This window comes from Gopherus evgoodei, chromosome 1, assembly GCF_007399415.2.
Source record: "Gopherus evgoodei ecotype Sinaloan lineage chromosome 1, rGopEvg1_v1.p, whole genome shotgun sequence".
NCBI classification, from domain to species: Eukaryota; Metazoa; Chordata; order Testudines; family Testudinidae; genus Gopherus; species Gopherus evgoodei.
In genome coordinates, this window is record NC_044322.1 from 163,840,875 (window position 1) to 163,857,976 (window position 17,102).

At 40.6% G+C, this 17,102-nt stretch overlaps 1 protein-coding gene across 6 annotated transcripts in view; it reads left to right on the top strand.

The window, feature by feature from the left end:
* VPS26C (VPS26 endosomal protein sorting factor C) overlaps positions 1–17,102 on the top strand; it is a 107,701-nt gene that overhangs the window by 13,322 nt on the left and 77,277 nt on the right. For all 6 annotated transcript variants that reach the window (XM_030577930.1, XM_030577884.1, XM_030577912.1 and 3 more), the window contains 5 exons: positions 611–760; positions 9,172–9,252; positions 12,611–12,685; positions 13,632–13,782; positions 14,109–14,261. In XM_030577930.1, coding sequence (XP_030433790.1) covers positions 611–760; positions 9,172–9,252; positions 12,611–12,685; positions 13,632–13,782; positions 14,109–14,261 — 610 coding nt within the window. The remainder of the gene's footprint in view (positions 1–610; positions 761–9,171; positions 9,253–12,610; positions 12,686–13,631; positions 13,783–14,108; positions 14,262–17,102) is intronic.

A 17,102-nucleotide genomic window follows, 5' to 3' on the forward strand; every position in this document is an offset into this window, starting at 1 on the left:
TTTCAATGTTCTATTTGATAGTAAACTAATTTCCCTGCTCTGGGAGTGCATGTATTTTTTTTAATTACTATTTTTTATTTTGCTGTTCCTACTCTGTTGTTTTTTAATTGATGAAGGCATATTTCATGAGAATTTGCATGCTTCCCCAGTCAAGTGCCAAACCATAGTTTGCCATTGTTCCAGCAACATTCTGATGCTAAATATATAGCTTGCCTTTGAGAACCCTTCATCCTTCCAAGAGCTAACAGCTCAACTGGCATATACACATACAGACTCTTCCACTGCTGTTAAGGTGCGTGATTTCGATAATAGAACAAGAAATGTGCTGCTTTCAAAAGTGTACTAGGTCCTACTCGTTAGCTTCTTAAATGTGCTTAGCCACCAGTCTGACACACATGCAAAAAACTGTACAGACTGTCTTGGTAAGAAACATTAAATAAGATCACTTTTTGCCACAGTGTGAGTTTGTAGAGAATTGTTTGCATGGGACACAGACATGTGAATTTTGAGATATTTGGAAGGCTGATAGGGTTTCATGTGGCTCTGTTATTGGGCTGTTATTACGAAGCAGAATGCTTTATTATAAACTTCTCAATGTTTCTCTTTACAGCCTATTCAAGTTATCAACAGTACCATAGAAATGGTAAAACCAGGAAAACTTCCCAGTGGCAAAACAGAAATTCCTTTTGAGTTTCCATTGCATATGAAGGGCAACAAAGTTCTATACGAGACATATCATGGTGTGTTTGTCAATATTCAGGTGAGACAGTTTTCTGCGTAGGGAAAAGGTTATGAACTTGCAGGAACTACACTCTGAGAAACTTCTCTAATTGCACTATAGGAGGAAACTATCTGGTGTCAATATTTTTGGTTTTGTCAATTTTGTGCAGTTATTGCAATGCTCATGTATAGGTCCCTTAAATTAAAATTCATGTTTCAGCTGTGGGGGATTTTTTAATTTTACCGAAATGCTAATAGGAAAAGATTATATATTGGTTCAAACATCTTTCATCTTGGTATATGGGTGCACTTTACATGGCTTAAATTGAGTCAAAAGTTTCATGATTCCGTTCAGCTCACAGCTGTTGAGACAGAACAAAAATTGTCCCATTAGCTAATTCTCCAGGATTTAGTACCTCAGAGGCAGTGGAAGACCTATGTGAAAAGAAACACTTTTTAAATTTCTTTCCAAACATGGCGTAACAGCCCTTTTAAGATTTCAAAACTTTATTAGGCTATATACAAGCTTAAAAATTATACTTGCACTTTAAAAACAAAATATTTGGGATTGTTTTTTCCTGACTAGGAGTTTTGGCTTGTGTTACTTATATCCCCTGTTGCAAGGATCATCAGATACAGCCTTGGAAATGTAAGAAAGAGCAAGCAAAGTTTGGGGAGGTGGGGGTTGTTTTGTTTTTTTGCTTGAAATAAGCCTTTCTTAAAGAAGGAATCTATACTGTTCTTCACCCTTTCACATCTATATTTTGGGGGTTTTTTGAGTGCTGGGTGAGACACACTGAGGAGCATCGCCTCTGTCCTAGCCCAGAATGCCAGGTCCAGATCAGGGCCTTGACTTAAAGTGACCAAGTGCTCACCTCATACATTTATTTGTTAGTTTGTTTAAAGGCGGAGACAGGTAAATTCTGAATTTAACTGTTTAAAGACCGATGAGATGCTCATGGCATGGGCTTCTCTGCTCTGGAATGGCTGCCCTATCTTGTGAACTGAGGCAGGAAGAGCTTGCAGTGCCATGCTCAGCCAGCAGGGAATGCAATGGAGCAGCTACACCTGTGGCAGTTTTTCTTGTACATTTATAATATTTTCTAACTCTTATTATGTGGTAACTTGTAGCTTCCATTTTATGCACCGTCTGTAATGTTATACCTCAAAAGAAAGCATGCTTACAGTTAAGTATCTTTCAGTGAAACTTTGTTAACATGACAAGCTACACAAGTGTTGCCAAAATATTTTTTAAAAATACCAAAACCAATTGACCCCTCAGATATCTGTTAGAGAGAAGTACAAATTCACTCAGGACAGGGCTACACACTGTTTTGTAATCTGATATCCTATGCTTATATGTCATCAACTTCCATTCCTGATTTGGTGGCAGCTTGCTACATAGGATGATGCAGTCTCTCTCCTTTCTTTCCCAGGGCTGGGCACAGTTTTTCCTAATTTCTTTTTTTGAAGAGCTGTCTCTTAGGAATCTTGGTAACTTGCAGAAATATCTTTCTGTCCCCTTTTATTTCAGACATTACGTCTTATTGAGTAAATCTTACAAGAAGGGGAGGAGGAGAAGGGTGTATGCAGACTCTTACAGGAGGACTTAAAAATCCATCCGTTAATTGTAATCTATAATGGCTTTTATAGTATAAGGAGTGGATGAATTACAGTATCTTGAATATGCAACTACGTGAATTTGGTTCATGAATAAGGGTTGCACCTCTGCTACCTTTAGTGCCAAATAAAACTATGGTCATGCAGTATCACAGCTGAGCTTTACACATACAAGCCACAAAATTGAGAACTGTGGTCCCTTAGAGCCAAACCTCATTGCTTGTGCATATTTCCTATGATTTTATGTAGCAACAGATTGTCTGCCTAAATGTGCATGCAGTGTGGTAGGTAGTTACTGTGGGAAGAACTGCTTTGCATTTTTTGATTTTTGTGTTAATGCAACAGTATGGTAAAAACATTTAATATTAGGTGCGGGATTTCTAACTGGAAAACTTTTTCCTCTGGCTAATGTGATGTAAGGAGATGTTTTGAAAATCTGTTCTTGAACATGTATATTTTTTGTACTAGTGGGAGACTTCCCTCCCCTATCCCCCCCGAAGTTTTATGTTTATCAAGATAAAGCTCAGAGGAATCCATTAAAATAAATTACCTTTAGAGAGATGCTTTGCACAAGAGTACTAGTGAAGAATAACCAAAATCTTCACACCTCCCCCTCAGCCATTGCTGTGAGTATATAGTACAAAAGAAACTAATAACTATTACTTTTTATAACTGAACTGAGAGACTTGCACAGAATACTGTTGATGAAAGTGTATTTTATCAGCCTCTTAAGTTGTCAAAAGTAACTTCAAAAATATTCAGAGTATAATTATAAAATGCTGCATACACAGAGGGGCTACATACACAGTTATCATGTCCCAGATAAGACAAGTTTAATTCCAACCTATAAAGTACTGATGAGACGATAGCTAGAATACCGCATTCCATAATGGACACCTTGGTGCATTAGAAGATGGTTATGATTGTAACAAAAACTAGAGACAAAGGAACTGGCTTTGAGGTCAATTTTTAGGTCAGGGGAGATACCTTAAGCTCTCAGTCCTGCAGCTGGATCCATGTGGGCAGAGTTCCATTGACTCCAAGGAACATCCATACAGGTGTAAGTATCCACCTACATGGACTCACCTGTAGCTTGTGGGGTATAAGTATCAAGGAAGGGGAGACACTGTTTAGAGTTATCCAAGGAATACAATTTAAGAGTAAAGAGATTTTTAATATCAGGGAATAACTTCCTAACAATGATGTCTGCTAAAGTGTGAAGTAATCTCCTAAAGGAGGGAAGCACAATTACTTGAATTATTGAATCACTTAAAACTAGACTGGGAAAAAACACTCAAATATAGAAAGGGAGCAGTTCTGCTTTGGCAAGGGAATATTCTAGAGTGACCAAGTCACATCTCTTTCGTCTCTAATTTTTGGAACAAATCCTGGATTCAGTTAAGTTAATAGGCATATTGTCTACTGACTTCAGTGTGGGCAAGATCTGGCCTCCTATTTTAAACTTTTTCAGGCATGGCCCATGTTTTCTTGATGGGTGGGAGAAGGTGTTGAGCACGGAGCATGCTTTTAGTACTTAAATTATTTTTCACACCAGACTCTTCTGTTAATCCCAGATGTCTGAAAGTGGAGCCTTCCCAGTTCTTTTTCTGACTCTTTTTCATAGAATCATAGAATCATAGACTCTAGGACTGGAAGGGACCTCGAGAGGTCATCGAGTCCAGTCCCCTGCCCTCATGGCAGGACCAAATACTGTCTAGACCATCCCTGATAGACATTTATCTAACCTACTCTTAAATATCTCCAGCGATGGAGATTCCACAACTTCCCTAGGCAATCTATTCCAGTGTTTAACTACCCTGACAGTTAGGAACTTTTTCCTAATGTCCAACCTAAATCTCCCTTGCTGCAGTTTAAGTCCATTGCTTCTTGTTCTATCATTGGAGGCTAAGGTGAACAAGTTTTCTCCCTCCTCCTGATGACACCCTTTTAGATACCTGAAAACTGCTATCAGGTCCCCTCTCAGTCTTCTCTTTTCCAAACTAAACAAACCCAATTCCTTCAGCCTTCCTTCATAGGTCATGTTCTCAAGACCTTTAATCATTCTTGTTGCTCTTCTCTGGACCCTCTCCAATTTCTCCACATCTTTCTTGAAATGCGGTGCCCAGAACTGGACACAATACTCCAGTTGAGGCCTAACCAGCGCAGAGTAAAGCGGAAGAATGACTTCTCGTGTCTTGTTTACAACACACCTGTTAATGCATCCCAGAATCATGTTTGCTTTTTTTGCAACAGTATCACACTGTTCACTCATATTAAGCTTGTGGTCCACTATGACCCCTAGATCTCTTTCTGCCATACTCCTTCCTAGACAGTCTCTTCCCATTCTGTATGTGTGAAACTGATTGTTCCTTCCTAGGTGGAGCACTTTGCATTTATCTTTATTGAACTTCATCCTGCTTACCTCAGACCATTTCTCCAATTTGTCCAGATCATTTTGAATTTTGACCCTGTCCTCCAGAGCAGTTGCAATCCCTCCCAGTTTGGTATCGTCCGCAAACTTAATAAGCGTACTTTCTATGCCAACATCTAAATCGTTGATGAAGATATTGAACAGAACCGGTCCCAAAACAGACCCCTGCGGAACCCCACTTGTTATACCTTTCCAGCAGGATTGGGAGCCATTAACAACTACTCTCTGAGTACGGTTATCCAGCCAGTTATGCACCCACCTTATAGTAGCCCCATCTAAATTGTACTTTCCTAGCTTATCTATAAGAATATCATGCGAAACCGTATCAAATGCCTTACTAAAGTCTAGGTATATCACATCCACCGCTTCTCCCTTATCCACAAGGCTCGTTATCCTATCAAAGAACGCTATCAGATTAGTTTGACACGATTTGTTCTTTACAAATCCATGCTGGCTATTCCCTATCACCTTACCACCTTCCAAGTGTTTGCAGATGATTTCTTTGATTACCTGCTCCATTATCTTCCCTGGCACAGAAGTTAAACTAACTGGTCTGTAGTTTCCTGGGTTGTTTTTATTTCCCTTTTTATAGATGGGCACTATATTTGCCCCCTTCCAGTCTTCTGGAATCTCCCCCGTCTCCCATGATTTCCCAAAGATAATAGCTAGAGGCTCAGAGACCTCCTCTATTAACTCCTTGAGTATTCTAGGATGCATTTCATCAGGCCCTGGTGACTTGCAGGCATCTAACTTTTCTAAGTGATTTTTTACTTGCTCTTTCCTTATTTTCTCTTCTAAACCTACCCTCTTCCCGTAAGCATTCACTATACTAGACATTCCTTCAGACTTCTCAGTGAAGACCGAAACAAAGAAGTCATTAAGCATCTCTGCCATTTCCAAGTCTCCCGTTACTGTTACCCCCTCCTCATTGAGCAGTGGGCCTACCCTGTCCTTAGTCTTCCTCTTGCTTCTAATGTATTGATAAAAAGTCTTCTTGTTTCCCTTTATTTCCATAGCTAGTTTGAGTTCATTTTGTGCCTTTGCTTTTCTAATCTTTCCTCTGCATTCCTGTGTTATTTGCCTATATTCATCCTTCGTGATCTGACCTAGTTTCCATTTTTTATATGACGCCTTTTTATTTTGTAGGTCATGCAAGATCTCAAGGGTAAGCCAAGGTGGTCTTTTGCCACATTTTCTATCTTTCCTAACCATCGGAATAACTTGCTTTTGGGCCCTTAATAGCGTCCCTTTGAAAAACTGCCAACTTTCCTCAGCTGTTTTTCCCCTCAGTCTTAATTTTTACACACACATTGATAAAGCTGAAAGGTCATTTGACTCAGCAGACTATTATATCTCCTTTTCCAATATGTTATTTCTACTGTTATGATCATGCATATTATCAGGATTTTCCATCATAAGTATAATTGCTGTATCTGTTCATTATGAATCCTGTAGATTCATGCAAATAGCTTCTCATTCAGCTGCAGCAGCTGCTTTAAGGTAGTATTCTGTTTTTTTGTAATTTGTTTTTCTAACTTTCTGGCAGTAGGATACTAAATCTTTCATTAAGCATTTTAAATTCAAGAATCTCTTGTCAGGTTTTTCTGGTAAGTGACTTATGTCATGAGACACCTATTTGTAAAAAAGTCTTGGATGGAAATATGATAAGCGCCAGAATAAAACTCATTCTAGTCTGTCGTGTGCACGCACCTGCATATTTTCGATATTTTCCTCTTTTGCAGAGCAAACTTAGTGTGATCTTGTACATCAGACTTTTCAGCATAGCCAAGCAGTGATCATCCTTCCATCTTCTGCTTGAAATACCCTATTTGAAGAGCCATCACTCCATTTTCAATGCTAATCTTGCCAAAGATTCATTTATATTGAGAAAGCAGCCACAAAAGGAGTCTATCCTTTCTTCCAACGATAGAGACCTCTTTTCTCTCTGTACTTTGCAGAGCTGAGGATCTTCTCTTAAATTATTGAATTGTCCTGTTACTGCTAGTGCTAAAGGAAAATACTTGATATTTTAAAAACCAATTAATGTATTTACAGATAGGTTATCCATAATGCCAATCAGTTTTAAAAGAGGAGGAAAATTCCTTTTTTTACAGATTAACTAAATCAGTTCTCTCATACTGAACTTCAGGCTCTCGTTTCCCTACATTTACTCCAGGCTTCTTCACAGTAGGTCCCTCTATGCTTCAAAAATAAAACGCATATGTAATTGTTAGCCGTGGCAGTCAATGGCAGATGTTGATATTACGTAAACTATGTGCCTCTGCATATGGCTAGTTTGTTTCTAAATTTTATATCCTGTGGACGGCCCTTATGGTGAAAGGCTCCCTTTTCTAAATGTTGATGTTTCCCTTACCTAGTCTTAGCCTTGGCTTTCTTTCTAATTTAACATCTGTTGTCTGCAAAAAACATGCCAAAACAAGTTGAGTTGCTTTCTGTAATCCAGATATTTTGTTTATAATTAGTACTGATTCTAGTGAGGTATGATTTGATTGGTATATATGTTACCTTTGGCCATTCTCCTATCACCCACCCAGTTACCCATCTCCCCACCCCCTCCCAATTAAGACTTAATAAAAAAGTCCAGACCAGGCCTATCATTAGCTTGTCACCAGCCTTTCAGTCTCATTGTTTCCTGCTCTGCTGTACCACGCCAGAAATAAAATGAAATCTGACTTCCAAGAACAGATTGTATAGAACACACTAATATCTGTTAAAATGGATGCGCAGAAGAGATTTGATCCGATGTCTAGGTTTTACATAAGAAGCTATGTGCTGCTTAAGTGTTTCAGTGCTTTTAAATAAAAAAAACTCAAATGGAAACAGTTTATAAACAAACCAGAAAGTGGTTAACATGTTTTTATTGTCTAAATTGAGAGGTGAAGTAAACATAAATTGTGAACAGAATATAACTTCTCATTTAGAATAATCAAAGATGTCATTAGCAGAAACATCCATCAAATTTTTTTTTAAATTTCATAGAACTGCAACAGATGACCTGAGTTGTTCCAGTGATTAGGGATTTGAGAGATGAGGGTTCAATTCTCTGCTCTGCTACAGACTTCTTATGTGACCTTGGCACTTAGAATCTCTGTGCCTTAGTTCCCCACCTGGAAAATGCTATTTTCCTACCTCGCAGAAGTGCTGAGGATAAAAAAACACTGATCATCATGAGGTGCTTGGATTGTACTAGGCTCATACAGGTACCTTGGATCAGTGATTCTTGACTTGTGCATTTCGTCCCCCAGGTAGGTCAGGAAAGGGAATTGGGGGGTGGGCACTGCAAAGTGTTAAATTTTACAATCCAAAGAAAATCTGCAGCCTGCACACCCTTACTGGTCAAGTATTATGTCAGCCTCTCAAAATGCACACAAATTATATTGACTTTGTATTGTTACCAGTGGTACTTTTCTTACATTTAAAGTACATGTAAGAGTTATGAAAATTTTTGGTTTTGAATAAGTTACTAACTTGCAAAGGGTGAGAAACAATGCTTTAAGTAGGTATGTGCTAACTGGGACTTTGTAATGTTCCTATAGAACCCGGACATAACATCTGTTGATTAGTATTAGTACTACAGTCTTTTAGGCAGTTTCCTCGTTAATATAGCAGACTGGTTTTGGTGAGTATTCTGCTGATAATGATTAGACTAAAGAAATACGTAAAGACTATTCTTCAGCTGGGAGTAGCTACCATTAATTAATTAATTATAGGAGATATACCTATATCCTAGAACTGGAAGGAACCTTGAAAGGTCATTGAGTCCAGCCCCCTGCCTTCACTAGCAGGACCAAGTACTGATTTTTTTGCCGCAGATTCCTAAGTGGCCTCCTCAAAGATTGAACTCACAACCCTGGGTTTAGCAGGCCAATGCTCAAACCACTAGCTATCCCTCCCCCCAATACTCTGTATTCATTTTTCTTTTACTAGTAGAGTGAACAAAATAGATTGTAAGATGTGCTGGGTAGGGAACATATTTTTCTGTTATGTGATCAGTATTGAGAGCTATCAGGTTTGGTCCTGAGTGAGGTCTCTGAGCATTATTGCTGTACAGATATTCAATGATTACACTTTAAGGTTCAGTTTATAAGGAGCTGAAAAATGATTAGTAGATGTTATAGGGTGTTTAGATACATGAGTACTACATGATATAGATGGTTAGAAGCAACCTGTTGGACTCTACAGCACTCTATAACCATTGATTAACAATTTATTAAAGAATATATGTTGCCTACTGACCTTTAATAAACTGCTTATAAACGGAATGTTAATATAAATATCCAGTGAGACTTAGTGTTTCTAGAATGATTTCTCTCTAAGTCCATGCTGGAGATGAAAGAAAGCTTTGATAAGACTCTTTTATCCCCCAATCTTTCTCACAGTATACCCTTCGGTGTGATATGCGACGTTCTCTACTGGCCAAAGACCTGACTAAGACTTGTGAATTCATTGTCCACTCACCAGTAAGTTGGAATATAGAGATTTTTAACTCTGTCAACTAACTGATGTTTTCATCTCTGCAGTTTTGTTCCGTTTAGCAATGTTTGGTGCCCAGTCTTATATGGTGATGTTCACAAGATGTAATGCTGTAACTTGTATGTGTCCTCCTATACTAACAAGGCATAAGACCTAAGGTGGAGGGAAGGTTGGTATTTGTGCTTTCTTTTATATTTTGAAGTTAGCAGTATTCAGGCTTCAAGCATTTGTATTACTGTGGCACCTAGCAACTGAGACATAAACTAGGACCTCATGCTATAATTTACATAACCTTTCCACCTTAACTTCTTTTAAACGTGCTCTTTTAACCTTAGAAATATGTTTGAGACGATGAGCTTGCTATCTTGAGAAAACCTCCTGTTTTCCCACTTAGTCCTCAGTCCCCCCCTTCTCTCTGCCTGCTTGTTCCCTTCATGTCCTAGATACATACTGGTCTACTCAGTATCTAGATACTATGGTGTTGTGTGCTCCCAAAAGTATCTTTTGGATGACCTGATCTATCTCTCTCTCTCTCTCTCTCTCTCCCCCCTCATCCCCCCTACTCCTTCACTCCTACCTTCCCTCCCCCAGGTGCTAAGCATCCAGAGCTCCCACTGGAGATTGATATCTTTGGGTGCTCAGCATTGGTGAAGGGAAGATATCAAGCCTCTTGTATTCAGATGTCTAAATTACTGATTTAGGTCCCTTACTCTGGGTGTGGAAATAAGACTGCATCTAGTTGCAGACAAGTTTACAGCCTCTTAGAATATGTCAAGTATCAGAGGGGTAGCCGTGTTAGTCTGGATCTGTAAAAGCCACAAAGAATCTTGTGGCACCTTATAGACTAACAGACGTTTTGGAGCATGAGCTTTCATGGGTGAATACCCACTTCGTCATGCATCTGACGAAGTGGGTATTCACCCACGAAAGCTCATGCTCCAAAACATCTGTTAGTCTATAAGGTGCCACAAGATTCTTTGCTGCTTTTTTAGAAAATGTCTGCACTGCAATTAGACACCTGTGGCTGGTTTGTGTCAGCTGACTTGGGCTCAGGGTAAGGTGCTGTTTAACTGTAGTGTAGATGCTTGGGCTGGAGCCCGAACTCCGAGGGGTCCCAGAGCCAAACGTCTATACCTCAGTTAAACAGCCTCTTAGCCTACATCGCGCAAGCTCATGTCAGTTGACTCTGGGCAGCCATGGGTTTTTTAAATTGCAATGTAGACATATCTATAGGGACCACATAAAGCTGGTGTTCTTATGAAGTTGTTCTGATAGTGGTGGGCTCAGAAATGACTATTGTAACTAATGCCTTGATTCTGCAATTAGTTTTGTGCAAGTGGACTCTTGCACCTGTGTGGAATTTATTGCAGAATCAAGGCCCACATTTTTAGCTGTATGGCATGAACTGCTTTTGCCTTTCATCATGAACATGTTCAGTAAAATGGGTGCAACTGTGATTTGTATTGATTATACATGTGCTCTGCACACATCTATAAACAGTATAATCTGCGCAAATGTAACAAGCAAAATACATTTGCTTCGACCCAAAACTTGCTAGAATACACATGATGCTGAGCTCCTGTAAGGAGCTCTATAAGAAGAGTGCTAATATACTTAAAGATGTTTTGTTCCCCTCATCATCAGTAATGAAAATTATTACAGTAGAACTTCAGTATCGTATACAAAAATTGCTCATGTCAGCAAAGATTTAATAGCAAGACACTATAGAGATCTTGTTCCTACATTTTGTAAAATGAAAAATCGTAATATGCTATGTTAACTAGTACATTATGAAGTATTATAAATAAGCCACAGTTGTCAAAATAATGAGCAGCTTATATATTACGCCATATGCTTGCTTTATTTCTTGTTCAGAGTATAGCACTCATAAGTTCACAGAATTCAATAATTCACCATGAATCTCCCAGTCAGTGTGAACTAATGAGGTTCTACTGTAGATATAATTCTCACTGTCAGTACACAATATTTTCCCTTATCCTTCTTTCCTTTGCCAGAATTTGTCAACTGTTTTTTCCCATAACTGAGAATGTGTTTGTTTATGGCTGGCAGTTTCCCCGTTTTTTGCAGTTGTACACAAGAAACTACTATGGACACAAAGTAATGGAGAGTAAAACAACTGCAGAGTTCAAGCTGGGCCTTCTGTTGATAATACAGCACTGCATCAACTCCCAACAGTGCACAGTGGGGACCCTCATCACTGATTGGCACACAAAAAATCCGTACACTTATTTTAAATGGAAGCTTTGCTGAAACGTGAATGGAGCTGAACAAAGATAAGGCACCTCGTTGGCATGAGGGTAAAGAGAGGCAGTTAACTGAGGATTAAAATGACAGTTACATTGTCCTTTCTGTGCAAAGTGCCAGACTACCATTTCAGCAGCAGTTCAGGGCCTTTTAAGTCACTTTAAACTTACTTTCTATTGTAAAAGCTAAACTCGGAGGTTTTGAAATATTCCAAATACAGATTAAAAAAAAATAAAAAAGATAACATAGGTCCTCAGCTGGCAAAATCAGTGGAACAACACTGAATTACAGCAGCTGAGTATCTGACTGAGTTAGTTGAGAAGAGCACTGGGCCATAACCTGCATCTGAAAGAGCTCTCACTGGGTGATGGTAGGGAGTTCAAATAGTGCAGGGAGGGCACCTCAGATAGAGAGGGTTAGAAAAACAATCAATATGCTCAAGATAATAGAGGAAGTGCATATATAACTTCCCTTACTATTTTTTTCAAATCTGCTTATTAGGAAGGCTGAGTGTTACTAGAAGGACACATTGCATCAGATCTCACAAAACTCGGGGGGGAGCCAACACCAATATGTAAAATCAGGAGCCCTACTTTAACAGCATGGCAAGGTGTGCGTTAGTAGGCTGTTGGTTTAAAGCACTTAATCTTGTGACTCGCCACACAACATGCCCTGTGCAGGCACCAGTAGCCTAGTAATGCACATCCTGTCATGCATTATTGCAGTAATGGCAAGGATAGTTCTGAATATCCAGGAATTAGAATGTCAAAATGTGGTTACTTTGTAACACTCGGTTACTTGTCTTTGGTCCATGTCATGATCATGTCCTCTTTTCTTGCAACGTTTAATGGACTTTACATGAAATGGGTCAATTTCTTATTAAAAAAATTACACCTAGTTCTCTAAAGACTATATTTCAAAGTTAGACATTGTAAAATGATTAGGTCAGCTTCTAAGCCAGTCTTGCAAGTAATGGGATATGGAAGGGAATTCTTTTCATGATTTGATGTGTGTACATTATCATGTAAACTCTATATACTGAGTATCCAATATCAATACTGCCATTTCATTACATTATAGCCTCAGAAAGGGAAGTTGATGCCAAGCCCAGTGGACTTCACAATTACACCTGAAACCTTACAGAATGTTAAGGAGGTAAACATTTTGTTTTCAAAAAAATGCCTTAAGTGGTGTTGGGTGACTCTCTTGACTCTAGTGTGAACTGGTGTGAGGAGTGAGATAAGTGACTACTGTTAGATTCTGCTCCACCGCTAGTCCATAGTTCTTCCTTTCCTCTTGTCAGTTTTGATTCCTGATATGCTAAGCAACAGTTTAATGGACAGCAGTGCCACTTGTTCTTTTGTGTTGATGCTGTGTTGTTAACAAAGTTTTCTTCAGTAATGGTTACAAGTTACTTTTTTATATTTCCCTTACTGGGAACCAACCAAGTCATTGGAATATGGCAGTCAAGAGCTCCCATTGACTTCAGATGAAGCTGTGAGTGCTCAGCACTTCTGTAAATCAGACCCCAGCATCTCAAGCTGGGAACCAGAAAATGAGGAACAGACAATTAAATCACTTTTGGCTCAGATGACTTGCCCAGTATCACGTAGCTATATGGTGATAGAGGCGGGGATAGTAATCAGTTCTCACGGCAGCATTCAACTGCCTTAACACTGAGACCCTCCTTTCTTTCCCTGCAATCCCCTGCCTCATTCACTAAAAACTTTCCAACTGCCACAAAAAATAAAGCAGGGGTCCTACAGGCAACAGCCTCCTTCACTCAAGATCCTGATTCATCCACAGTCCATCCTGTGCAGGGACCTAGTGGGGGGGAAAAGTTACCATGTAATTAGAGACTATATCACAATGCATGCGCTCAGGGATGCTCCATTAACATTGCACAGGGAAGCTTGATCCTGGCATTTTGTAACTTTTGAGGGGCCTGACTTTGCAACCTTAATGTTCTTTTAATGTAGGGTTTTTATGTACTTCAGTAATACTTATGCTGCTTCTTTCCACGAAGGGTGTTTTGCCTACTTAGCATTCTCTGTGCTCTTTATGATTAGCGATGTGACTTTTTTTCCCACCCTACATTTAGAGAGCCTCGCTCCCAAAATTTTTCATCAAAGGTCATCTCAACTCAACTAACTGCATCATTACACAACCGCTAACTGGGGAGTTGGTGGTGGAGAATGCAGAAGCTGCAGTCAAAAGTATTGAGCTACAGTTAGTACGTGTGGAAACTTGTGGTAGGTTGTTTCATGTACATTTTAAAATCTGAATATGCCACACTGGTTATCTGAATATTTATATTCTAAATGGACATAGCATACTTGTCTAAAGCAGTAGAAATCATTGGCAAAAGTTACTTTTTGTATATAGAAAGTATCAATTTATAGGGTGTTCAGATGTAATTTTTAAACAGTCATAAAGCTCTAATGGGCAAAAGGGATGTGTGTTTTTTGTTTGGTTTTTTTTTTTGCTAATGCCTTCAGCCTTTGAATTATGTTTGGTAACTTTCTAGTAGAATTAGTGCTACTTTTTCTTCCTTCACCTTAATACTTGTTTTCTCCAGGTTGTGCTGAAGGTTATGCTAGAGATGCTACAGAGATTCAGAACATTCAGATTGCTGAAGGGGATGTCTGTAGAAGCTTGTCTATTCCAATATACATGGTATTCCCCAGGCTGTTTACCTGCCCTACACTGGAAACTACAAATTTCAAAGTTGGTAAGGACCCAGAAATATTGGTACCTTCAGAATCCATGTTAAACAAGCTGCTAGTTTCAGTTCGGTTTCTAGTGGGCAAGGGGCCACAATACAAACTACCACCACTGGCTCTAATGAGCAGCTTTGCAAGGGAGGCCAAGGATACCTTCTTACCAACAGAGGTGGTTCCATACCAGGGTTGAAGTATATTACCGGAGCAATGTGGGGAAGTCAGCACTACCGTTCTTTGAACAGCACCTGTTGTGGATAAAGAGGACTTGGGCTCTTGTCAGTCCACTAGTTTTAGGGAATACTAAATATACCAAGCAATTTCTCTTTAAAAACCTCTATTCCATTCCTTTAGCTATGACCGTCTCCATTCAAACTAAGTTCTTTGTCTAGCATATTCTGTCTTCTTACTCTTAGGGGACGTCTACACTACAGGATTATTCTGATTTTACATAAACTGGTTTTATAAAACAGATTGTATAAAGTCGAGTGCACACGGCCACACTAAGCACATTAATTCGGCAGTGTGCGTCCATGGTCCGAAGCTAGCGTCAATTTCCGGAGTGTTGCACTGTGGGTAGCCATTCCGTAGCTATCCCAAAGTTCCCGCAGTCTCCCCCGCCCCTTGGAATTCTGGGTTGAGAGCCCAGTGGCTGATGGGGCAAAAATCATTGTTGCGGGAGCTTCTGGGTAAATGTCGTCACTCATTCCTTCCTCTGGGAAAGCAACAGCAGACAATAATTTCGCACCCTTTTTCCCTGGATTGCCCTGGCAGACGCCATAGCTCGGCAACCATGGAGCCCGTTCAGCTTTTTTTTTTTACAGTCACCGTATGTGTACTGGATGCCGCGGACAGAGGCGATACTCCAGTGCTACACAGCAGCATTCATTTGCTTTTGCATGATAGCAGAGATGGTTACCAGTTGTTCTGTACCATCTGCTGCCGGTGTAAATTGGCAATGAGATGACTGTTATCTGTCCTTCTGTACTGTCTGATGCTATCATGGATGCCCCTGGCTGAGATCGGCCGGGTGCGCAAAAGCAAAACTGGGAGTGACTCCCCGAGTCAATCCCTCCTTTATGGTTTCTAAAAATAGTCAATCCTGCCTAGAATATGGGGCAAGTGTACTAGAGAACCAGTGTATCAGAGAGCACAGCTGCTCCGTGTCAGATCCTGCAGAAATAATAAGCTACATGCCATTCACGGGGGGTGCCCCTGCAACAACTCCACCCGTTGCTTCCCTCCTCCCCCAAACTTCCTGGGCTACTGTGGCAGTGCCCCCCCCCCCATTTGTGTCATGAAGTTATAAAGAATGCAGGAATAAGAAACAATTACTTGTTAGTGAGATAAAATGAGGGGGAGGCAGCCTCCCGGTGCTATGACAGTCCAGGCAGGACATTAAAGGGTGTGGAGGGGAGGAGCCCAGCATGCCGCTGCTATGATAGTCCAGGCAGTACAGAATCTTTTCTTTACACAGGAAAGGGAGGGGGCTGATGGAGCTCAGCCCCCAGTTGCTATGATGAGGACGGTTACCAGCCGTTCTGTCCCATCTACTGGGAATGACTAGGAATCATTCCTATTTTTACCCAGGTGCCCCTGGCCGACCTCACCTGAGGAAAGCCAGGAGCACTCACGGGCTGATGGTGATGACGGATATCAGTCATTGCACCGTCTGCCACCAGGAAGGGGAGAGGAGTGGATACTGCTCTTCACTGCTGCAGCATCGTGTCTACCAGCAGCATTCAGTAGACATAGGGTGACATTGAAAGAAGTCAAGAAACGATTTCTTTCCCTTTTCTTTCACGTGGGGGGGGAAGTAAATTTACAAACTATTCCCTGAACCATGCCGGACAATGTGTTTGAACCTACAGGCATTGGGAGCTCAGTCAAGAATGCAAATACTTTTCGGAGACTGCTGGGGACTGTGAGATAGCTGGAGTCCTCAGTACCCCCTTCCTCCCTCCATGAGCGTCCATTTGAGTCTCTGGCTTCGCGTTACGCTTGTCACGCAGCACTGTGTTGCCTGTAGATTTTTTTTTTTTTAAACGCTTTGGCATTTCGTCCTCTGTAACGGAGCTTTGATAGAACAGATTTGTTTCCCCATACAGCGATCAGATTCATTATCTCCCGTACGGTCCATGCTGGAGCTCTTTTTGGATTTGGGACTGCATCGCCACCTGTGCTGATCAGAGCTACACACTGGGCAAACAGTAAATGTAATTCAAAAGTTTGCCGGGCTTTTCCTGTTTACCTGGCCACTGCATCCGAGTTGAGATTGCTGTCCAGAGCGGTCACAGTGGTGCACTGTGGGATACCGCCCGGAGGCCAATACCGTCGATTTGCGGCCACACTAACCCTAATCCGATATGGTAATACCGATTTTAGCGCTACTCCTCCCGTTGGGGAGGAGTACAGAAACCAATTTAAAGAGCCCTTTATATCGATATAAAAGGCCTCGTAGTGTGGACGGGTACAGCGTTAAATCGGTTTAAACGCGTAGTGTAGACCAAGCCTTAGTGATTTCGTAAGTGGTCTAAACGAGAACTAAACTAGTTCTGACCAGGAAAATTCTCAGGGAGAAGCAGTTTTAATGTCAAAGATCTGTTTCCGGTAGGGAGTAAATATGCTGAACACCCACAGCTCTCAAAAGCAGCAGGAAATTTGGAGGGTAAAATGCTGAAAAGTGTTGCTTTCCTTCCATTATCCCTTTCTGCCATCACTGACACACCCGCCATTCTCCCAGTCACTCAGGCCTGAAAGTTGGGGGTTGTCTGTGACTCCATCTATTGACTCACAGCTAGGCCATATCCAAATCTGTCGACTTCTTCCATAGTGTTGCCGAGATTTTTCTT